We start from the raw sequence: 25081 nt of genomic DNA, 5'->3' as shown, positions 1-25081 counted from the left end.
AAGTGATCGCAGTAAGCACGTAGTCCCATTACACAGTGATTGTCAGGAAGTGACCGTTTGGGGGTGGAGAGGGGGGTGTTCGGACGAATGCAGGCGTGCCTGTGTGTTTGAATGCAGTTACAGTGACGTGCGTAATTAAGCCCCTGCGATTGTATACTAAGCCAGAGATCTAGTTGGTGACAGGAAGTTTAGCAGTTTGTGCGGCAGGTCATGGTCAAACACAACCGTGGGTATTAGTCCGATGTTACTCAATGTTACCGATGTTTTTGCTGACTTGCGGATGCATGTCATGGGAAGTGGGCGGCTTTATACGGTGGTTGGCGTCTTTGTATAGTGCTGCAGTTTCCGTGCGATTGCATTCATTAGCATATTTTCGCAGCGAGCGGGTGCATGCGAACGCAGCATTGCGATCCAACCTGAATCAGGCCCTGAAGCAAATGCTGCGTATGTGTATGCAGGTGCGGACAGCTGCGATGGCTCCGGTGGGCGTCCCAGCGGCTGTACAATTAGCATAGCTTCACACATCCTCAGCTTAAAAATTAGCAGCTGCATCAGCAATAGCATTCAACTCTGAATCGGGCCCATTGTGTACACCAGCTCAGCCCCCAAATGTAACAGCTGCCAGGTTGTGGAACGTGCTGAACTGTCTGTGATTTATCCCACAGAATTAAAGTGGCAATTCTTTTTAAGGTATAACCAGTTTGTTTTTCTTCTTTAAAACAACTGCCGTTTTAAATCTTGCGGCTAAACCGTGGAAACATTGGCACTTTCTGCACCTGCAGGATATTACATATGGCCTATCATTACTGTAACCCTTGATTATAACATCACTGCACCTCATTCATTTTACTAGACCAGTGTTTCTCAAACTCGGTCCTCAGGACCCCACACAGGTCATGTTTTCCAGGTCACCCAGCAGGAGCACAGGTGTACTCATTACTCGCTGACACATTTTAAAAGATTCACAGGTGTAGCTAATTATTTCTGTTGTGATTCTGTGAGGAGACCTGGAAAACACGCACTGTTTGTGGTCCTGAGGACCGAGTTTGAGAACCTGTGTACTAGACTGTCACTGTTTATTTTATTTGCACTTAAAAAATAATCTGTCTTTTACAAACCAGACACAAATTAGCTTTGGTAGTCAGCTTTGGCTTCCTCAGCTCAGAAAAATGTATTTACTTTTAATTATTTCAGTGTTTGTTACAAAGTAAGTTCATATTATCATTAACATATATAACCCCAACTGTTGCTAAATTATGTGCTAAAGAAAAAAATATATTAAGTTTAGGATTTTGTAGTAACTGGCAGTTGTGCATGGTGAATGATAAATAGTCCCATTTTATGGTGCAACAGGAAGGCCCCGATACACTAGGCGAAGAATTGCCCGATATTGGATTCGGAACGGAAACGTCGATCCGCTGGAAATACCGACTGGCGGCCATCGATGTTCCACGATCTGTCAGAGGACCAGTGAAATTCTCCATGTTAAATTTCACCAATTTGCAAATCATTATCATATTTTGATCGTGATCGGCAAATCAGTGAAATCCAACATGTTGGATTTCACCAATCCTGCAACCCGGCATCTCAGGATCATAGGAACGCGACAATCCGTCGCCGATGTATGGGCCCCTTAAGGGTAAACACATGGTCTAGCCTAACGGATTTACCCGTCTGGGTGCTACCTCCAGGTAGAATTACATTGAGAATTAAAAATAAAAGGGTTTGTATCTTGGGAAAGATAATTGTCCCAGCAGCGGAACCTCATCATTCTGCTACTCAGAGGGTGGGGAAATAAACAAATAACTTATAAAAGTTATAAATGTTTTGTTTTTTTTAACAGAGATTTTTTTTATGAAAAATGCTGTATATAAAACCAACAATAAAACTCAGATTTAATTAACTATTGTCAAACCGTATCACAAAGCAGTGTCAAAAGAAAGGTTACTAAAAGTTCATACACCTGTGTGCCTGTGATTATTCCCTAGGAAACCAATAACATTACAATTACGCAATCTGTCCTAAGGTCCGTGTAATACACTCTAATCTTCTCCATGGTGGAACCTTTATCTGTGAACTATGCCAGCTTAGCTTAAACATTTACAGGAAACTCCCTTTGGGAAACCGGAAGCTCTTTGGCTAAATTTACAGTTGGGGCTAGAAATGCTAAATTTTGATTGCTGATAGGACATTATATTGGGTAATTAAATAAATGACAGCACCACCTAACAACACTGTTATTGTTGCACAGATATAGAGAGTTATAGGCAATGACAGATGTTTTATCAATGTTTTATTTACAATGGAATTATACTAATATTAAGAGACAGCATTTATTACAAAATATTTTAAATGTCTTAGAACCTATTACTGTAATCTATACTTATAATAAAGTTGTAATGTTTGTGTTTCGGAATTTTTGTTTGTCTGTCTGTTCGTTCCGGCAAAAACTACGGGATGAATTTGGATTGTGTTTTCAATATAGTATAGTTTAGTCATCTAGAAAGAAACTGAGGTATGTACAGTATTATCTCAATGTGACATCAGGGAGAGGAGCAATAAAGGAAAAATCAGATGCTTCACACTTGGCACGTGCAGTGTGCAGGCTCCTTAAACCAAAAATGACTAGATGAATATAAAAATAATTATTTTTGGGACAAATATACTTTTAGGGACTGTTTATGAACTATGGAGACAAACATTTTTATCGGAATTTATATACATATATTACACACCACAATATATACATATATTGCACATCCAGGCACCAAAACAGTTATATATGTAAGCATATAGAAATACATAGATATATATGGGTTGGGTATGAAATCCCGGCTGTCGGGATGTCGTTGGTCAGAATACCGACAGCCAGAATCCCGACACCCATAGAGAACACCGGTGAGTATTTTTCTAACCCCTACCCTAACCCTCCCTCCCCGATGCTTAACCATAACCTCCCCCCCTAGTGCCTAAACTTAACCTCCCCCTCCCCGCACCCTAATCCTAACACTCCAACCCCAGTGTCTAACCCTAACCTCCCCCCAAATGCCTAACCCTAACCCCGCTACCTAACCCTAACCTCCCCCTAACACCTCGATACTTACCTTCGGAGATGCCGTTGGTCGGGATACTGTTGCTGGGATCCCGACTTGTCGGGATTTCGGCGCTGGTATTCAGACTGTCGGCATCCCGCACGCCAGGATGCCAACTACATCCCATATATATATATATCTCAAGATCTATTCTGCAGGAAAATCCAACTATATATTTAGCACTAATCAGGCAGCTTATCTTGATGTTTGAAGTTGCAGTATACATGTCAATCCAGTAGATGACGCACCAAGACAACTACTACAAATCATAGAGTCGCTGCTCATGTCACTTGCAACCTTTCAGTGTTACTGTAGGTTAAGTAACAACGGATTTTGGATCTACAAGATAAGATTTGTTTGACTGTCACTAAAGTAAACTTATGCTGAGTACACACTGGCAGATATATTGGCCGATTAATTGATCGGCCAATATATCTTGTATACCCTCGATATGTCTGTGAACAACGTCGTTCACAGACATATCATGTCGGCTGTGCTGCACAGCCAATGCCCAATATATCTGCAGATACAGTCAGGTGCAGAAATATTGGGACATTGACAGAATTTTCATATTTTGGCCTCTATTCACCACCACAATGGCTTTGAAACGAAACAAACAAGATGTGATTTAACTGCAGAATTTCAGATTTAATTTGAGGGTAATTACATCCAAATCAGGTGAACGGTGTAGGAATTACAACGGTTTCTATATGTGCCTCCCACTTTTTAAGGGGCCAAAAGTAATGGGACAAACTAAACAATCCTAAATCTAACTTTCACTTTTTAATACTTTGTTGCAAATCCTTTGCAGGCAATTACAGCCTGAAGTCTGGAACGCATAGACATCACCAGACGCTGGGTTTCATCCCTGGAGATGCTCTGCCAGGCCTCTACTGCAAATGTCTTCAGTTCCTGCTTGTTCTTGGGGCATTTTCCCTTCAGTTTTGTTTTCATCAAGTGAAATGCATGCTCAATCGGATTCAGGTTAGGGGATTGACTTGGCCATTGCATAACATTCCACTTTTTAGCCTTAAAAACTCTTTGGTTGCTTTTGCAGTATGCTTCGGGTCATTGTCCATCTGCACTGTGAAGCGCCGTCCAATGAGTTCTGAAGCATTTGACTGAATGAGCATATAATATTGCCCAAAACACTTCAGAATTCATTCTGCTGCTTTTTTCAGCAGTCACATCATCAATAAATAGAAGGGAACCAGTTCCATTGGCAGACATACATGCCCATGCCATGACACTACCACCACCATGCTTCACTGATGAGGTGGTATGTTTTGGATCATGAGCAGTTCCTTTCCTTCTCCATATTCTTCTCTTCCCATCACTCTGGTACAAGTTGATCTTTGTCTCATCTGTACATAGGATATTGTTCCAGAACTGTAATGGCATTTTTAGATGTTGTTTGGCAAACTCTAATCTGGTCTTCCTGTTTTTGAGGCTCACCAATGGTTTACATCTTGTGGTGAACCCTCTATATTCACTCTTGTGAAGTCTTCTCTTGATTGTTGACTTTGACACATATACACCTACCTCCTGGAGAGTGTTCTTGATTTGGCCAACTGTTGTGAAGGGGGTTTTCTTCACCAGGGAAATAATTCTTCTGTCATCCACCACAGTTGTTTTCCGTGATCTTCCGGGTCTTTTGGTGTTGCTGAGCTCTCCGGTGCGTTCTTTCTTTTTAAGAATGTTCCAAACAGTTGATTTGGCCACACCTACTGTTTTTGATAGCTCTCTGATGAGTTTGTTTTGATTTTTCAGCCTAATGATGGCTTGCTTCACTGCTAGTGACAGTTCATTGGATCTCATATTGAGAGTCGACAGCAACTGATTCCAAATGCAACTGTCACACCTAGAATCAACTCCAGACCTTTTACCTGTTTAATTGATAATGAAATAACGAGGGAATAGCCCACACCTGTCCATGAAATAGCTTTTGAGTTGATAGTCCCATTACTTTTGGCCCCTTAAAAAGTGGGAGGCACATATAGAAACCGTTGTAATTCCTACACCGTTCAACTGATTTGGATGTAATTACCCTCAAATTAAGTCTGAAAGTCTTAAATCTGAAAGCACATCTTGTTTGTTTCATTTCAAAGCCATTGTGGTGGTGAATAGAGGCCAAAATATGAAAATTCTGTCAATGTCCCATATTTATGCACCTGACTGTATATTGGGGCATCGTGCTGTGTGTATGGGTGGTCAGACGACCACCCGCACACTTGCAGCAGAGGACACAGAGGGGGGGCGTGACACGCCCCACCCTCCAGGCCAGCGGGACCTGTGGCCAGATGATAGTTGTTCAGTGTATATGAACAACTATCATCTGCAGATATATCTGTTAAATGTACACCCAGCATTAGATTGCCCATTGATTAGGATTTTTGCATCTTTTTATGTTAATGCCTGAAGGAAAAACTGCAAATTTCTACATCAGGGTCCATAGGTTATCCACAGGATACCGTGGGGTATAAGCGATGATGTCAGACATCGGGCACCACAGAGTTAAGTTTTCAGCCTCCCAGGATGCACTGGGGTCCCCCTCCTATACCCCGCCCCCGAGTCAAGGCAAATCAGTTTCGTAGGTGCCCAGTTCGGAGTCGGAGCACCTGTAACAGAGGGTGGCTGTTATGGCCCCTGAAGTTTCTTCAAGGCAGCTGTGGCTGCACAAAATGAGCTGCACAGCATAGACAGTCAGTACTGACATCTATGATGTCGCTCCTCCACTTCGCCGGACCAGAACGCCGGTACCGATCCGGGGATGCTGGTGTGTGTCCGGTGACCTCGGATGCCTGGACTGTGGCCGGATCCAAGGGGATAGGTAAGCGGCGAGGTCCCACGGAGGGTACCCGCCGAGCAACACAGTCCTAAGTCCCCAGGCAGGGGGCCCCGGGGACTGGCTGCAGCGTGGAGCCAGGTATTAACCTGCGCTTCCACTATACCCCGGGGATAGCGGGCCACGGCTTGGTGGGAAAGTCCGGCGTCCTGGGGGTTAATTGCATACCAAGGGAGCGCGCCTTCTCTGTATACAGCCGGCGCCTCCCCCGCTGCCTCTCCATTGCGGTCTGGCTGCCTGTGTGAGCGCTCCTACCCCGAGTCTGCCTCCTCTATGCTCCTCGGCGGGCCATCTTCATGTGACTTGGCAAACACTGCTGGACGCTGAAGAAGGTGACATCGTGGTCTGGGTCCCCCCACATACCTCTCCTTCGAATAAGGTCAGTGTATGCAGCGCTGTTTCCTACCAGGCTCTGGTCTGTGTAGGTGATCTCAGCACTGATAGCGCAGGGATTTATTTCTGCATTGTATGTGACTTACTGCTAACGCTGCTGCCTGTACTTTCACTTCTGACTGTCAGCCATTTTACTATCCCTATGCTTCCTCTGCTAAACCCCTTGCGGTGCAGTGTTGCAGGGTGTTTATTGCCTTACTATATAAGTATTTGTCTGTGAGGTGTGTCACATACAGCTCCGTTACACTCATCATGTCTGAGAGTGAACGTGATTTTCCTCTTCTTCAGCTAAAGAGTACCACATGTAATGTACCATTAGCGGAGGGTGATGGTAACGCTGAGGGCGTGTTACCTGATATCACGCCCGATTTCTGTCACTGCACCTGTGCAGGAACCGCCCTAGGCTTGTTTTCCTAAGGCACTTACAACCCTTGTGGGCCAGCTGGCGACGTCCCCTGCGTTTCCTCAAATGGGGTTATCGTAGCAGTCGGTAGGGTCATCACCCATGCAGGGGTTCCCTAGACAGCTGATGGTACCCCAGTGTCTCCCACTTTCACCCCCCCAGGTCTCCCAGGAACCTGCGTGGGTAAACTCATTGTCCACTATGGTGCAACACCTGTCGGACGTTTTACAGGGGGAGTCATCATTGCGGCCTTCTAAGTGGCCTTTATTGTCTCAGATGGTTCAGTATGATGATGATGATGATGACATGACGTCTGTTGATGGTGAAATTATTAACTTTTCAGACCAAGAGCCCCTTCGTGCAAAGGGGGCGGAGTCTGTCTAAGGTCTATGGACCTCATTCAGAGTCGGTCGTTGCGGCCGCACGGTCGTAAGGGAAAAGGGTCCGGATATGCAAATGATGCACTCGCAAGTTGCGTCGTTAAGATGGGATCGTTAGCTGGACGACCAAGGGGAGCATGCGGCCGTAAGACTAAAAATACGCCCCCTTCTCGTTCGCATTGCACGTCATCTCCGGGCATATAAGGATTAATCGAGACCATCGGAGCTGGTCGTAGAGCTTAAGGTTGACCATACCCTCTCTTAAGGTCTACGATCAAGTCAGTGTAAAATCCTCCCATGTCACGTGTGCTATGACACTACTTTGTTAATTATGCACTCCCATAAAACGCCGTTTGCATAGTCAGGCACGCCTGCGCTCGGATCTCCACTCCCCCGTTCACAAGCACCTTCCCCTGTTACCACCCACAAACGCCTCATCCTGTCACTCAAACTAACGACCTGGCCAAGTTCAAGGAGAGAGATATTTCCGATCGTAACAGCTAGTTTGTGCACGCACATTGCAAATTTTAAGAATGCGCAGTTTAGCGAACATCGGCTGCGTACGACCGAGCTGCCGCAACGACCGACTCTGAATGAGGTCCTATATACCTGGCCTTATACGTACAGTCCGTGCGGCTTTGGTTATTGAGGGTGATGATCCCCCCATGGCCAAATCCAAAGACGCCTTCTTTAAGGATATCAAGGGTGATGCCACTGTATTTCCTCTATCTGGTCAGCTAGTGGATCATTTAGAGGAGGCGTGGAAAAATCCGGCTAAACGGTACCAGCCTCAAAAACGATTGGCTTTTGCATACCTCTTTGCGGATAATTATTTCTCTAAGTGGGAATCTCCTCTGCAAGTGGATTCTCATGTAACACACCTATGAGGAGTGCTACATTGCCCATGCCCTCCATGTCCTCCTTAAAGGATGCTACGGATCGCAAGGTTGAAATATGCCTTAAGTCCATTTATTCCCTTGCTGGATGGGGCGTTCAGACCGGCTATGGCCGTGTGTTGGGTGGCCAGAGCCATGGAGCGCTGGGCTGATAGTTTGGAGGCGTCTCTGGACTCTGACTCTTCTGCGGAGCAGGCGGAGTTAGTGGGCAATCTCAGAGACTCAGCCACTTATATTAATGAGGCAGCCTTAGATATCGGTCTCCTCACCGCTAGAATCTCCTCGGCAGCTGTGGCCGCTCGTCGCACCTTATGTTTGCGCTCTTGGAAAGTGGATGCAGATTCCAAAAAGGGCTTGGAATGCTTGCCTTTTAATGGACAGGTCCTGTTTGGCCCTGATCTGGACAAGATAGTGATCACTCTGGCAGTACATAAGTCTGTGTGTCTGCCATCGGCTACAGTCCCGTCAGGGTCTGGTACTTCATCCTTTCGGCCCTACAGTTCCCAGGGTAGGTCCAAAGTACAGTCTTTTCCTAGACAGGCTGGGCCCAAAAAGTCTGCCAAGCCCAAGAAACAGGCTTTGAGTACAAGACGCCCCGCCCCCAAGTTGGACGATAAGCCTTCGGCCTGACGGAACGGGCCTCCCTTTGGGGGATCCCAGAGTGGGAGGCCACCTGCTTCGGTTCGCCCAGTGTTGGTGTCTGACTACCAAGGACACTTGGGTACACAAGGTGGTCTCTCGGGGGTATACCCTCTCCTTCCGGCGCAGGCCCCCCAGCAGGTTTTTCACCACAGGCCTTCCATCGGATCAGAACAAAGCCCTGGAACTACAGAAAGTGTTGCACTCTATGCTCCAGGCTGGAGTTATAGTGCCTGTTCCGTTCTCCCAGAGGGGCATGGGTTTCTATTCCAATGTTTTTCTGGTGCAGAAACCCAATGGGTCTTACCGACCCATCCTCAACCTCAAATCCCTCGACAAGTCCTTGAGGGTGCCTCGGTTCAGGATGGAGACCTTGCGTTCCATTATACTAGCGATGGAACCTGGGGATTTCATGGAGTCGTTGGACATTCAAGACGCTTACCTGCATGTCCCCATTATCTTAACGCATCAGCAATTCCTCAGGTTTGCAGTGCTCGACAAACATTTTCAGTTCCAGGTACTGCCCTTTGGTCTGGCAACAGCGCTTTGTGTCTTTACCAAAGTCATGGCGTTCATGGCTGCCCACCTGCGGATGCAGTGGGTCCGCTTGTTGGCTTATCTGGACGACCTTCTGTTGTTAGCGGGGTCTCCAATGGTCCTCCAGCTTCATCTGCAATTGACAATCTCAGTATTGGAGAATCACGGCTGGTTAATAAACTGGAAGAAATCCACCTTGGTTCCTTCGCAGAGGATGCTCCAACTCAGGGCCTTGTTGGACTCTCAACAACAGAGGATCTTTGTGACCTAAGACAAGATCTCTGCATTACAGGCAAAGGTGCGCAGTTGTCTATTCACTCAGCGATGAGGTTACTGGGCTCCATGCTGTCGCTCTTCGACATGGTGGAATATGCCCAGTTTCACTCTAGACCGCTGCAGCAGTTGATCCTCTCCAGATGGAATGGGTTGCCTCATCTGATAAAGACGCAGACCATGATACTTTCTCCAGAGGTTCATCTGTCTCTGGCCTGGTGTTTGCAATTGACTCACCTGAACAAGGGACGTCCCTTTTGGGTGGCAACCTGGGTCTTTTTGACTACGGACACTAGTCTCCAAGGCTGGGGAGCATGGGTCCACACTAGTTCCAGGGCAGGTGGACCCCGGCAGAAGCTGTGCTTCCAATAAACATCTTGGAACTTTGCACGGTATTCAATGCTCTCCAGCAAGCAAAATATGTTCTCCACGGAAAACCCGTGCAGGTACAATCGGACAATGCCACCACGGTGGCCTATATAAACCGCCAAGGAGGAACCTGAAGTCGGGCAGCGCTGGCAGAGGTGTCCCGCATCCTTACTTGGGCGGAGGGCAATCTCCCTGCCATCTCGGCGGTGTTCATCCCGGGAGTCCTCAACTGGGAGGCGGACTTTCTCAGCCGTCAGGACATGCATCCGGGAGAATGGTCTCTTCACCAGGAGGTGTTTCAACTCCTGGTGAACAATTGGGACCTTCTGGAGATAGACTTCATGGCCTCCCGACACAACAACAAACTGCCTGTGTACGGGTCAAGAACAAGAGATGCGGAGGCTCTTCTGGTGACGCTCTGTCGGTCCGGTGGACCTTCCAGTTTGTGTACCTCTTCCCTCCGTTCTCCCTTCTTCCTCGGGTGATCCGCAAATTCAACCAAGAAGGCAGTACGCTCCTGTTGGTAGCTCCAGCGTGGCCCAGACGTCACTGGTACTCAGACCTTCAGAGTCTCTCTGTAGACACTCCGATGCTGTTGCCTCTACGTCTAGACCTGTTGTCACAGGGTCCTTGTCATTACCCAGACCTGAGTTGTCTGTCTTTGATGGTGTGGCTGAAGGTGAAGGAGTTTTTCCAGCTCTGTAGTTAACACCATGCTAAGAGCTCGGAAGTCTGCATCTGCAAGAATTTACCATCGAGTATGGCATATTTTCTTTGAGTGGTGTTGCCCTAGAGCCTATGATCCTCAGGTGTTCCGGATATCCAGATTGTTGGCTTTCCTACAGGTGGGCTTAGATCACGGTCTTCGACTTGCTTCTCTGAAGGTGTATGTTTTTGCCCTGTCAGTGTGGTTTCAGCATAGTATTGCTACTCTTCCTGATGTCCGCACCTTTCTGCAAGGTGTACTTCATATTCAGCCTCCCTTTGTTCCATCAGTGGCTCCTTGGGATCTGGCTGTGGTCCTGAGGGCTCTCCAAGGACCGCGGTTTGAACCACTGGACTCAGTGGATTTGAAATGGGTTACAGCTAAGACTGTATTCCTTCTGGCTATTGATTCAGCCAGAAGGGACTCAGAATTGGGGGCTCTCTCATGTCGGCCTCCCTTTCTCATCTTTCATAGGGACAGGGCGGTGCTTCGCACTCGCCCTAGTTTCCTCCCGAAGGTGGTATCTAGTTTCCACATCAATGAGGAAATCATTGTGCTGGCCTTTAATTCACCAGACCTCATGATTGGTGAGGCCACTTTGGATGTGGTGCGGGCTCTAAGGATTTATGTTGACCGCACCAATTCTTTTAGGAAGTCAGACTCCTTGTTTGTCCTCTATGGCTTCCGAAAGAAGGGTTGGCCTGCCATTAAGCAAACTTTGGCAGGATGGATTCGGATGGCAATTTCTGAAGGTTATATTCATGAAGGCCTTCCCGTTCCATCCTCTGTTAGGGCTCATTCCACTAGGTCTGTGGCTCCTTCGTGGGCAGCTCAACGTGGTGCCTCAGCGGTTCAGCTTTGCAAGGCAGCCACGTGGTCTTCTGTCCATACTTTTGTGAGGTATTATGCATTTTACACCTTTGCCTCTCAGGATGCTTCCTTCGGGCGGCGGATTCTCCTTTCAGCACAGGAGCGTCCCCACCCTTATAGGATACGGCTTTGGGACATCCCCAAGGTATCCTGTGGATATCCTATAGACCCTGATGTAGAAAATATGAGAAATGGTAAGAACTTACTCTTGTTATCGCTATTTCTACCAAGTCCATAGGGTTCCACAGGACTCCCGCCCTGTCGCACCTGTACTGCAGATGGGCTTTCATCTGGTCACCGGTTTTTCCATCTCTTTCTGGTGAGAATGTGATTCTTGTGTGTTCCAGATCTTTCTTCTCTCTCTTTTTCTCTCCTCCTCTGGCCTGGGGCTTGTTACGTAACTGATTTGCCTTGGCCCGGGGCGGGGTATAGGAGGGGGACCCCAGTGCATCCTGGGAGGCTGAAAACTTAACTCTGTGGTGCCCGATGTCTGACGTCATCGCCTATACCCCAAGGTATCCTGTGGAACCCTATGGACTTCGTAGAAATAGAGATAACAAGGGTAAGTTCTCACCATACTCATATTATTGTTTACAAAGACATTTTGTGCTCAGTGTCTACATATAAAATATACATCATCTTACATTAGGTGCCACTACTGTCTTTGTAAAATTAGTTCCGCTGAGCAATAACAGACATCTACGTTAGTATATGTAAATTACCACTACTGCTCCCATCAGATGCTGTTTTATTGATTGCCTCAGCACAGTTTTGAAAAATTTATACTAGGTAAATTACCACTACTGCTATATTAAGAGCAATTTCTATAAAGGAAGTTAGGAATGTATTGTGAATCTGTGTTGGCCTCCCCCCTTCTCACAAATTGTTTATCTTAGACTTTATTGCATCCCAATTTAGTATGTGTTGAGCTGTTGTGGTGGGGTAACAATCAGTGAGCACAGAGACACGTTTGTAACTTTAGTTATTAGTGCTCACTAAGGGGCCTATTCATCAACACTAAAATAACGTTTTTAAGGACATTTTCCTTAAATAACGTTATTTTGGTATTCATGAACAGACTTAACACAGGAGATATCACAGATATCGGAATTTGATGCAGTTACTATTCGCCACTGTGAGGTGGCGAATAGCAGAATCCACTTACCTGTATTAGCGTGTGCAGGTCCCCCGACGAGTCCCTCCGGCGCTCTGCTCCGTCCTCAGGCTCCGGAGGCTGGTCGGACATGTGTGCTCCCCAGCAGAGCACAAAAAAGTTTAGAAAAAGAAAAAAACATTTTTTCTTTTCTAATCTGTCATGTGGTCTGCTGGGAAACCACATGACAGACCAGCAGGACGGAGCCGGAGGCTGCTGCGCGGACAGGTAAGTCGGGGGGGGGGGAGGTGAGCGGAGGGGGGAGGGGGGTGGGGGGGGGGATCGGGGGGGGGGGAACGAAACTTAACGCATCTGTAGGCAGTGCTGCGCATGCGCTGGTTTTACAGATGTAACAGCGCATGCGCAGCACTGTTTCCAGATGCGATAAGGTAGTGTAGGCAGGGAAAAGTATCTATTTCCCGAAAAGCTGTCATCGCAAAAATGACAGCTTTTCGGAATAGATACTTATGGAGAGGTGGAATGATGAATTCCACCTATAATTAGCTAGAACTCCATGAGAGTTCTAAAGCTAATTATCTCCAGAGAATTTTAATGTTTAATGAATAGGCCCCTAAGGCTGCATAGCCTGTGGCTGCCATAGTCGTGTTAGATTCAAAGTGTTTAGATTATAAGTGTAATTACAATTTGATAACTAAGTCGGAGTTATGCCGGAGTTAAACTGGAGGAAAACTGAGGGAAAACGAACACAAAACCAGAACACTTTCTGAACGACAACAAGCAACATACTTATGTATTTAACAAAATCACCATCTTCTGCTGTATGCATATCCACGAAACTACTTACTGCACTCACTGCTTGGACATTGCAAATACTTCCCTATCTGCGTGCTACTCTTGTTGATTGATCTTTGTTGATCATAACACTTTGGACTGGATCAGCTCAGGTACATTGTATTTTTGTCCTCATACTACATAAATTCAATTTGTATTGCCTTTTCCAATTGCGTCACATCTATCCACTCTAATCATTTGTTTAATAACTAATTCCTGCACCCACTACTCACACACCTCTCTTTATATGTCACTTTTGGAGCTGCGCTCATACATTAGCAGCACTGTTCTTTTACATGTAATTTTGAACATTTAACAACTTTAATTCAGTCTCTACATCACACAGCCTCCACTCCAGTTTTCATCTCATTTATTACCTTGTCCACAGCATGAACACTCTTACTTCAAACAACCCCCATATTCTATGTCAACATAATCCTCTACTTTATCCATTCCTATTCTCCCCCTCTTGTCTCCTCTGCTTGCTGTTTGCCTTTTTTTTCTCTCATCAGTCTCCCTTCCAACCCTCTGCTTCTTTCTCTCACTTTTCCTGTCCCTCCACTCTCAACCACCTCCCTCCCTCCATGGCCTTGTTACCCCACCACTATGCCCTCCTGGTTCTGCCTGTCACCTCCAGGGCTGCTAAGAGAAATTCTGGGCCCGGGTACAGCACATCCTGTGGGACCACAGCATGTTGGGCATGGCTGCACCCATTTGTGAGTGGGTCTAGCATGTGAGATGCACCCACTCACAGGAGCATGGCATAGCACCCAACAGCTGGGACTAAAGTATTCACTACTGTATTAGGATAGCAGGATAGTCCCATAATAGCTGCATTTTTATCAGGATGTTTGTAGACGCTAAAATGTAACACACAAAAATTAAAGTGCTACAACTTTATTTTGTACATCTCTCGTAAAAATAACACATAAAATCTATTTTCTGTCATAGAGATAGATGAATGAAGGACTTAATTTTTACATAACATCAGGTCATCTTAAACACACACATTCCGCAGCACATATCCTAACCCACTGCTCCATGCTCCTTCCTCACTATCTACCCCATCTGTGTCACCCCTGTCTGTCTGCCCCTCCCCTTTAGAATGTAAGCTCTCACTAGCAGGGCCCTCGTCCCTCACGCGCTTCTCCTCCCCCTACTTATATTATCATTTACTATAGTACTAACTGCCCACAACGGCACCTAACACCTGGTTGCTCATATCCTGCTGCTTGTGTTATGCAGCTATGTTTATAAACCGTGTCCTTGTCCTGCATTGTTTTGTATTACTATTAACTGGTTTTCTTGTGTGCTCATTTATGTACTGTGTAAGGCGCTGCAGAACGTTTGTGGCGCCATATAAATAAAGGATAATAATATAATACAATGCAATTCCAACAAGAGACAATCTGGTTTAAAATTTTCCCGACAAAATGTTTACATTGTAAAATGTTCTGGTTAACTTACTAATATACAAGTGTGTTGTTATTGAAAGCTGTTCTTGAGCTATGTGTAATATTTATGCAAACATATGATTTCACAGGATATATACTGCTACTTATTGAGATAGGGAGAAGTAGTTATGTTTTAAAGTTTATTAAAAAACTTTTATTTTATTATACTTTTATGTTATGATTTTAAATAATAAAAATATATTTCTGGTCACTTACAAAATTAACTACTGGTGGTTTTGCACTGCATTAACTTGGTGTGAGAAGTGGGATGCAGGTGACTGGGGCAGAGAGCAATCAGTACTTTTGGACCATACTGACACAAACCAGCATGCACAGATGTTTTTTATGGGTTTTGCCTAATATACTGGGCTAACTGTGGGCCTGATTCAGAGCCACTCGTAAGCGGCCGCTCGTTCGCTCTGAGCAATGTTCGCACAACTGTGCATGCGTATGGGTCGTAATGTGCATGCGCAAACTAGTCATTTCGGTCGGAAATCGTGTGCTCGCAAAGCAGCGAGGGGCTGCTAATTTGATTGACAGAATGTACCGTTTGTGGGTGGTAACAGGGGAAGGTGCTTGAAAACGGGGGAGTGGATATCCGAACGCAGACGTGCCTAACGGTCAAAAGGGCGTTTAATGGGAGTGCATAATTAGTAAAGGAGCGTCATCGACCACGTCACTTTTTTGTCTTTTAGCCTGAACTGCTCGCAGTGATAGCGGTAAGAAAAATCTACCACAAGCACTGCGAGCAGTTCAGATGCCTTTTGATGTACCCGATTAATCTAATAAATACCGGAGATGAAGTGTGATGCGAACGGCAAAGGGGCGACTTTACAAAATAGCAAGCGCATTTTTCGTTCGCTCGCTCAGACGTAGAGGCGTCAACAAACCGCAAAGAGCGAGCGCTCAATTTAAATTAGCGGCCCCTTTTTTGGAACAACCGTCTGCAAATGGCGTGTGGCTCTGAATCAGGCCCTGTGTTCCCTTTGCAGCCAGAACCTCTACTACATTAGGCTATTAAAAGTACTAGGTGACCAGAAAAAAGTTTTTTCTTGAAATGGGTAATATGAGTAATATCATGCAATATGAGTCATTACATCTTGTTACGTATATGTTTTGTTATTAATAATGAATCACTGAGAAATGGGGCAATAAGTTGATTCATAGACACAATTTAGGTTTTGGATAAAAAGGAATAACAAAACAACCACTGTATTATGATGTGCTGGCTCACTCAGATATATAGCAATCATTTTAAATAATCATTTAGTTTTAGGTTAATGTAATAACCTAAAGTTCTATATGAAACAAAATTGCCTTACCTCAATATAGTAATTAATTCTTTCAACTGAAGTAAATCTGGCTTCTGTTTCTGTGGCCAAGCGCACAGTAAACTGAAAGAGACCTGTGAGCTAAAGAACAGAGCAAATGATCACAAAACAAGCTGGATTCTGACATCATGAACAGGGCCGTTTCTAGGGGTGAATGAGCTGTACAATTGCACGGGGCGCCCCGCCCCCAACACCTGCTGGCAGCTATCACACAGATCTCACTTATCAGGCTGTGCATCCGCATACAGAGTCGCATCCCTGTTCTCTGCTTGGTGGGTGTCATTACCCAGAATTACGCGACTGTGTAGTGACAACATGACATCACATTAGGGAGCCGCACTGCATATTGGCCCGCTGGGATGCCAATAAGGAGCTGCACCATCTTTGAGGAGTGAGATGGGGACTGGAGAGTGAAACCGGCGTTTTGGGGAAGAAGGCAGGTGGCTTGCAACAGCAGTGACTTCAGTCACAGACTGTGGGCGATCAACCATCCCTTCTTGGCTCCGAGTCCTACTCCACACTAGACTGGAGTCAGCTGCATTTGCAGTTACTGCGCCAGCCAGCAGTGTGACACTACCTGATTGGGCAGGTCAGACCCTGCTATGCCAGGTGGCACTGTAAGTGTGATTATATGGAAGCAGCAGCCAGGTAAGGCTTATTATATAATAATTACTGGGGATTGACTGGAGGAACACTGGGGGCTGACTGAAGGTGCACTGGGGGCTGACTGAAGGTGCACTGGGGGCTGGCTGGAGGGAAACTGGGGGCTGGTTGGAAGCAGGGCTGGATTTCCATTAAGGTTATGCCCCTTGTTATGAGGTCATAACCCCTTTTTTGGTGCATGCACCGATACTATTAATTTTGAAAATAACGGTGTGGGGGGTGGGCCGCATTTTGACTGTTTGCACTGGGAGCCAGACTGTCTAGAAACGGCCCTGATCATAAAAACAAATAAATCTCTTAATAGCTCTTGAGTTACTCCCCACTGTATAGGCTAACTTATATTAGTGAAACAAATTAATGTACTAATGTTTTGTTTAATGAGTTACTTACAAACATGTCCACATACACAAATTCCCCCAAATAGCCCTGTTTAGCAAGCCACAGACTTAATGACATAGAGCCGTATTCAATTTGAGCGGACCCGTGATACTTTTCTGCCTCCCAGACTTTTCGCCTACATCGCGGTGGAAAAGTATCGCGCGCGTGCCCGCTTTACCCCGTATTCAATTTGAAAGTATGTGAAAACGGGACCCGGCGAAACTTAAACAAGCGGAAAGTACTGTCAGATTTGTGGAAATCGGCCTGAGACCCCCAAAAGATGCTCTGAAATGGGGGTTAGCTATGGTACCCCCCGATTTGGCTTGCTGAAGGCATTTGTTGTTTTTAAATGGGCTCAATAGCTGCTAAATAGCGTTTTTGAATAAGTGGTGCAGAATAGTATTTAGAAGGTTTTTTGCAGAAAATAACTTATCCCAGCATATTTTAAAGTTGCTAAAGTTAAGTTGAAAAAATCATGAAAAATCCACCTGCCGCAAGCCCTTGCAATGAAAAAAACACCTGGGACATACTTGGGGACCCCCCCAGAGTCACGTTCGCTAGTTTTTAACTTTGTCCCTCAACAATTTTTTTTTCGCCCCAAAATGAAAGTGATTTTTTTGGGTGTTCTTAAGTGTTTTTTTAAAAATGTTTGACACAGTTTACCTTTGGGGGACTGTCTGAAGACTGCACGGGGGTTTCCGCAACGTTACACCCCAAAACCCCAATTCTGCACTTTTTTCTGCCTCCTATTCATTGCATTGACTTTCTGCCTAGGCGGAAGTCTTTCAAATTGAATACGGAGTAAAGTCAAAACAGGCGAAAATGACGTAATCGGCGTAAAGTTTCCGCCAAAAACATGCGAAAACTGACTTTTCGCCTCAAATTGAATACGGCCCTTAGCTGCGCAAAAACACTAATCCTAAGTACTGTACCTAGTACACTATAAGCAAACTAAGATGCAAAATTGAGGAAAAAGTACACAACCTAGGATAAAAAGTCAAAATACAGGTCCAATACCAGTGACCCATGATACGCATGATTATGCTAAATCTGCAACTTTATACTAATGCCTTTGTTATATACATACTAATCCTAAGTATTTAGTAAACTATGGGCATGATTTAGAGATGTATGCATACCTGATGGTTTGCGTACATCTTTGATAGTGGGAGGACTGCACATGACCCATTCTGCGCATCTGCAGAATGTGTCCTGCGTTGTTGCACGTAGTGCCCCCTAAGCCGCAGCCTGATTGACAGGTTGCTGCCGTTTGGGGGCAGGGAGGGGGCGGCACTGCCTGCTGTGCAAAAGTGTCCATCTCTGAATTAGGCCCTATATGCGAGCTAAGATTCAAAATTGTGGGAAAAGTAGCAAAACTGAAGAAAAAATATGCAGTACGGGAATCGCTACCGTTGGGAAGGACCAGACTTCTCGTACCATATGGCACAAAAAGGATAGGTGTATGAGGGCACCTCTGTATTTTCTGCTGTATTTATATTTTGCTGCTTTGTTAATTTACACTGTACATTTGTTACTTTATTGTGCAAAGCTAGAAGCAGAACACAACTCTGTTGTACCTGTACTGCATAAGACATGGCCAGGCCTGCATAGGCTGGAGCTATGCTTCCATGCATTAACACCATACACACTGCGGTCAGGGTTATGACAGCAAGGCTGATCAGATCTAGACGCACAGCTAGCCATCGTGTTGCACAGCTGAATAGGAAACACGGTACTTGGTTGATATCCAGAAGTTTCTGGTATCTGGGAAGACACAAAAATGGTAAATTTTACGGAAATAAAACAGAAACAGGAAAATGATTTAATTGAATCTACATATAAGGAACCTACGGGAATGAAAACAGTTGTATAAGGTGATAAGAATATCACAGCAATAGAAAATCAATTATCACAACACTTGAATACAATATAGCCAGAGCAGCTGAGTTCTGACAATACAATCTGGCTTTAGTTAGTCTTAATGTTTTACTGGCCAGTTTTGATGCAGCTACAGTTATGTGACTCTGCTTTGAATGTAAATGCTAAAGAAATGTAAATGCCTTATCTATACAAAAAATATTAATAAACATCTCAGCTTTATTCCAAAATAAAAAAAAACATTACTTATAAAGCTTAATAAGTCCATAATCCTTGCTATCGTCATCCTTAGATGGAAATAGCAAACGGGAGTCACCAAGACCTTTGTTAAATAGGCTGTAATTTTCATTGAAGTCAGGGGTTTCTCACTACTTAATAAATAGACGAACATAACAGGAACAAAATATTAAATTGAGGCAGCACTAATTGGTTATTGAGATCAATGTATCAATTTCATAGATCATTTATAGAACCTTTAAACATTTATAGGTCATGCTGTATGCCACACTGTATAGGTACATTTTATTGTAAAACTTTCTTCTAACAACTACACTTTTATTTTGTACCTATATACTAGATACAATACATTACAGTATTGCATATCCAGAGTTACTATGCAAATAAACAGATGTGTCGAAAACATTTTGGAACAACAGGCAAAATGTATAGACAGGTGACTCTTCAGTCAGTTAGGGGTTAAGGCTGGCAGTGTGAAGTCTTGGCTTTTAATGGCCCCCCGAGTCTTCACCAGGAACACGAGAATTCAGTTACTTACGCATCCCAGTTACTGGTTTATACACTGCAGTGATCACATGAGAGCAGTGACGATTACTTTGGCTGAACACTCCTGTCTAGGAATGTTCACATTGAGTCCTGTGGAGTTGATGTATTATGCTGTGTTATGGGGTTTAGTCAGAGGTCTCACTCACCTGGGTGACACCCAGTGCGGCTGGTCGGAGTACTTCTGCGTCCTGCTGGTGTGTGTATGTGGGAGGGGCGTGGCTTTGTGTGCCTATCTTGGGGCATACCCGCATCTTGTTCTCGGCACAAAGTGGGCTTACCCAACACTCCAGCAGTAGCTGGGGCAGCCCACAGTCTCTGCCCTGCCTCTCTCCAGTTCTCGGTGACACCATCTGACGGGGTAACACCTAAATAGCAGAGCACCTCTGCTATTTTGGGGTCATCCCCTCGGATGGTGTCACCCGGTGCGGCCCGCACCTCCCTTGTGACGCCAGTGGGTTTAGTAGTATCAGCGCACGTAATGTGCTGCTGATACCGCTTCTCCCCCATGTACTAATCAGGAGATGTTTCTGAAATAATGGGTGCGCTATGCGCCCTTGTCATTATCGGCGCTCCTATCCACATGACAGTGCACCAACTTTTTTGCTAATGTATGAACGGTTATTTGCAATGACCCTTCCGATTTTTCCAGGTCAGTGTGGTGACTACTTTAGTTTCCTCTGTTCTGGGTGGAGGGAGAAACAGCTGCTTCTTGGTGTCTCTGCGCAGGCACACAAGCGGGAGGACCACTAGGAGGAAGAGGAGCTGCACCTGCGCAGTGCAAACAGAAGCGCCAAACTGGACAGCCGAAAGTGGGAGAGCCACCGGACAAGTGATTTAACACTCTCCCACTGCACAACAACATATATGACCTTTTCTTTCACTGTTATCTACAGTTTTGTGCTGCCAGCCCTGACCCTTGAAAAGTTTTATCCTGGGTACACATTAGACAATAAATTGGACGATTTTAGACGCATTGGAATAACAAATCGTCCACTGTATCATTTGTTCCGGAGTTTAAGGGAAATCGGGAAGACCATCACATCGTTTGCACATTGTCTATGTGTACCCAGTTTAAGGGTTTCTCTGTCTATCGCTAACCCATAGTTATGGATTGTTTAGCTTGTATAATTATGTGGTTTTGTCAGAAAATATTGTTACACTTATTAATGTTATACATTAGGCATTTTTTTATCATTTGTTCTGCCGCTGCTGAATCTCTTGACAGAGGACTGTTGGGTTACAGTCTATGAAATAATCATGTGTTTACGCGGATATACTCTGTCTAGTTTCTGGTATATGTACTGCTGCAGAACCTCTTGTCAGTGATTCTTATTACTAAAAGGTGGGTAAGCTATACTCATCCTGAGTTTGCACTACTGGAGAACAACCTCTCTGTTTCTGCTATTGTGCCATCTATTAATGTTATTATATCATATTCATACTGTGTTTTATGTTGAAATTCTCTAGTACATTGGAGTATATATAATTAGACCTGATTAGCATCCCAGTTATTCCTTATAATATAAATCTGTGATAAACCCTTACTAATGCTGGCCATACACGCTACAATTATCGGGGCGATCCGTCTGATGTCGGCGGATCGGCCCGATAATTTTAGCGTGTGGGGGGGCAACCGAGGGTTAAATATTGCTCGGTCGGGCATGCCGGATTGTCCAGCATGCCCGTCCGATGCGATATTTCCCGGTAAACTGTCGGCCGCATCGGGCAGTGTATGCCCAGCCCCGGCCGACAGACAGAAATTTCCTGTATTCCTTCCTACGGAAGGAACAGGGAAATGTCTCCTCCCCCGGGGGCGGAGCGCAGATGTCTGCCGAATACACTGTGAGAGAAATCTCACAGTGTATGCCGGCGACATCTGCGGCTGGCAGCCGGCCAGATAAAATGTCTGTCGGTCTGACAGGCATTTTATCTGGCCGTGTATGACCAGCTTAATTAAGATGAAGTACTGGCAGCATTCAAGTACTGGTAAGCATAAATAGTTTGAAAGGAGAGGCTTTTTTTGGGTTCTGGTTCAAAGACTTTATACCAAGTATATGGTGGTATTCGGTATCTGGTCACCTAGTCGACATTCAGACGATCGGCATGTGCACACCAGAATGTGCACACCGTCTGAAAGTTGGTAGGTTGCCGACATGGACGTTAGGTCGTCAATCAATATGTCTAGATACAATTAGGTCGACGACGTTTAAAATGTCAACACATTCAGAATGACAACATTTAGCATGTCAACATGTTTTTATTGTTGATTTTTAGGTTAGGTTGAGAGTTAGAGGCTAAAATATGCAAAACAAAATATTGACATTCGGGTGTCGATATGTTAGATGTCGACATTCTGACCATGCAGACATTTTACCCACGTCGACCTAACTGTATGTCGACATATTGGTTGTAGACATTGAGAAACTGTCAACATTCTGAATGTAGACTAGTCATACCACATCCATGTTATTCATAATAGGACCACTGCAAAGTGGTTTGGACTTCACTGCTGGGTGGCCCTCTAATTGCCCTCTTAATATGAGTAACTGGTAGTCAAGGTATGAGAGCATAGGGCCTGATGTACGGAATTGCAGAGCATCTTAATGCAAATGCAGAAGGAGGGGTCAGACACCTCCTTGCTGTATTTGGAAGCACCATTGCAATGGTTGCAACTTTGGTCAGGCTGCCGGAGCTGAAGGTTCCCGCAGCCTGTCCGGGTGCTGGTCACTTCAGAGGCCAGGAATCTGACGATGCAGACCCTGGCCTTGTCCCTCCCGGAAAACGGGGGCGACACGTTTCTGGGAACTGTGACCATACATGCCCCCCAAATGCCACAGCATGTCAATCATGTTGTGGCTTGGTGGGTCTGCGAGCGTAATCGCAGGACCCGTTCTGCACATGCGCAGAACGGGTCTTGCACAGATGCAGACCTGGAAACATTGGCGATGTATGTTCATCATGAACGTCCATACATCGAACGATTGTTTGCCATCGTGCATGTGTATAAGCCGCACTGCGCATGCGCTGCGACTACGGACGCACAGAGGAATCCACGCAAAGTGAGTGACAGGCTGTCATCGTTTGGGGGTGGTGACAGAGGGTGGGCTGAAAAACGCAGGCATTCCTTTCCATTTGAACGCCGTTTCATGGCCATACATAAATTAGCCACTGCGATTGCATACGCAGCTCTGCGTGTCAGAAGAGTTCCCAAGGCTGCGACTGGTCACACCTGCCACAAGGGCAAGGTGGCCACTGATGTGTGCCAAAGTTACTGGTATTTATGTAGGTATTCATCGTTGTACGCAGGTAAGAAGGCAACAGTGGGCGTCTTTATGCTCGGATGATCTTTGCAGACATATTTTTGCAACTGTGTTGCATACGAAAACACAGCTGCGATCGCATTAGCGTCCATCTCTGAATCAGGGCCTCTGTGTGAGATTGGCAACTCCATTAGGATGTCTGGGGCTGATTCAGCATAGCACGTACAGTATGTGCAATGCTGAAAGCAGACTCCCAATTTTCGGGAATCTGCGTGTGTGCATCACCCGTTCTGCGAATGTGCAGACAGGGTCCTGTATGATCGCACGCAGCCCCTTCTATGTCTCTGCCTGTCAATCAATGCGGGGGCAGGGATGGACGGCATTCCCGGAAAACGTCCTGTTTTCCGGGAGTGTCAAAGACAGGGGCTGCGTTCATGGACGCAGTTTCCTGGCCTTGCAAGCCGCCAGCCTAAGTAAGCTAAGGCGTACTCAGCTGACCTATGGTCATAATGGTGATGCCAGCCTGCGACCTATGTCACAGTGCTGGGATCGCAAATGCAGCAGGGGGTGTCATCCAAGTCCTGCTGCATTTGCATATTAGGAAGGACGCATTTGCAAAACTGCCTGTGTGCAGCTTTGCAATTCCGTTAAAGCTGAATCATCGTCCTAAGCTGATTGTCATTTGCTTTCACACCTTACCAGATTTTCATTCCAACCAATCAACTAGTTGGATGGTTGGACAGAAAATCTTTACATGTGTATGCAGCTTTAGATACATGCATGCATCTCACTGATGTATGCATGTATCTGTGTCAAAATGAACTGCTCGCTAAAATCTAAAGCATAAAGCAGGTCTACTCATTTGGGGATTTGAAGTTCGATTTGAAGTTCGATTTTGTGCTCGATTTCAAATCGAATAATAGTAAATAAGGAATTTGTGTGTTGGTCTATGTAAAAGTACAGATGTTTTTCCCATGTTCGATATTGTGTGTGGGATTTGAGTGAAATTCGGTTTTATGTTCGATTTTACATTCGATTTTGCCTTTAGTAAATCTCCAAATGCAAAATCAAATGAAATTTGAATGTGAAATGCTGCAGGCGATCCTTCCCCCTCTCCTTCCTTTCTTTCTTTACTTTACTCTTCAATTTCCTCTCTCTTTTTGTTTCCTTCTTCTATATTATTTAGTTTTATTATTTTTGATTAACAACAATTGACATAAATATGTAATATGTCTCAAATATGTAATAAGTTATGTATCCTTTATGTCAACAAATATGTTATTGTATTAACATTCTAATGTTATTATAATATGTATAACTAAAATGTTTGAAAACCCCAATAAAAACATATTTAAATTTGCTCACACTGGAAGTAATTTATGAAGCACAAAACAACAAAATAGCAGCATAAAATTGTGCTTTATCAACTGCACCTAGATGTCTGCCAATGTGATAGGCTGACAGAGCAATTTACAGGGGAGCATGACTGCACCAGCCTAAAGCTGGGAAGAATGTGGACATGTAAGGAGTAAGCACACCTGTGCACCAAGTTTTGCAGAGCAATGCACAAGTGAGATTATATTTTGTGGGAAAAGATAATTGAAATAAAATTAAGGGATAGAGAATCACATTTCTAAGCACACTTTATAATAATAATAATAATAATAATAATAATAATAATAATACTAATGTAAGCATAGTATTGAATGTAATAAAGGGTAGCCTGATGTCCCCTCACTCTCATGACCTCAACCATAAATGAATAAAACTGAGCAGCATTCAGAACTACGACTGCAATATGTAATATAAAGTATGCGTTCGACATCCATGCGGTCCGGATGCCGATGTTGACATTACCGGCACCAGAATACCGACGACGGTCAGAAACTCGGCACCGGTATCCCGACCGCAGGAATGCTGAAGGTAAGTAGCCGGGTTTAGGGGAGGGTTAGAGGTTAGGGTTAGGCACTAGGGGGAGGGGTAGGC

The 25081-nt window shown here is 45.0% G+C and overlaps 1 protein-coding gene across 1 annotated transcript in view; it reads right to left on the bottom strand.

Annotated features, from left to right (window-relative positions):
• The window catches only part of LOC148480599 (ATP-binding cassette sub-family C member 5-like), a 198807-nt gene that overhangs the window by 38584 nt on the left and 135142 nt on the right, over positions 1 to 25081 (bottom strand). The window contains exons 22-23 of the mRNA XM_088454116.1: positions 18752 to 18938; positions 16125 to 16214 (exon numbers count right to left, since the gene is read on the bottom strand). Coding sequence (XP_088310242.1) covers positions 16125 to 16214; positions 18752 to 18938 — 277 coding nt within the window. The remainder of the gene's footprint in view (positions 1 to 16124; positions 16215 to 18751; positions 18939 to 25081) is intronic.

The sequence above is a fragment of the Taudactylus pleione genome, unplaced genomic scaffold (assembly GCF_031769625.1).
Source record: "Taudactylus pleione unplaced genomic scaffold, aTauple2 ptg000609l, whole genome shotgun sequence".
Taxonomy (NCBI): domain Eukaryota; kingdom Metazoa; phylum Chordata; class Amphibia; order Anura; family Myobatrachidae; genus Taudactylus; species Taudactylus pleione.
The sequence above is the reverse complement of the archived record's forward strand: the minus strand, read 5'-3'. Positions and strand labels throughout refer to the sequence as shown.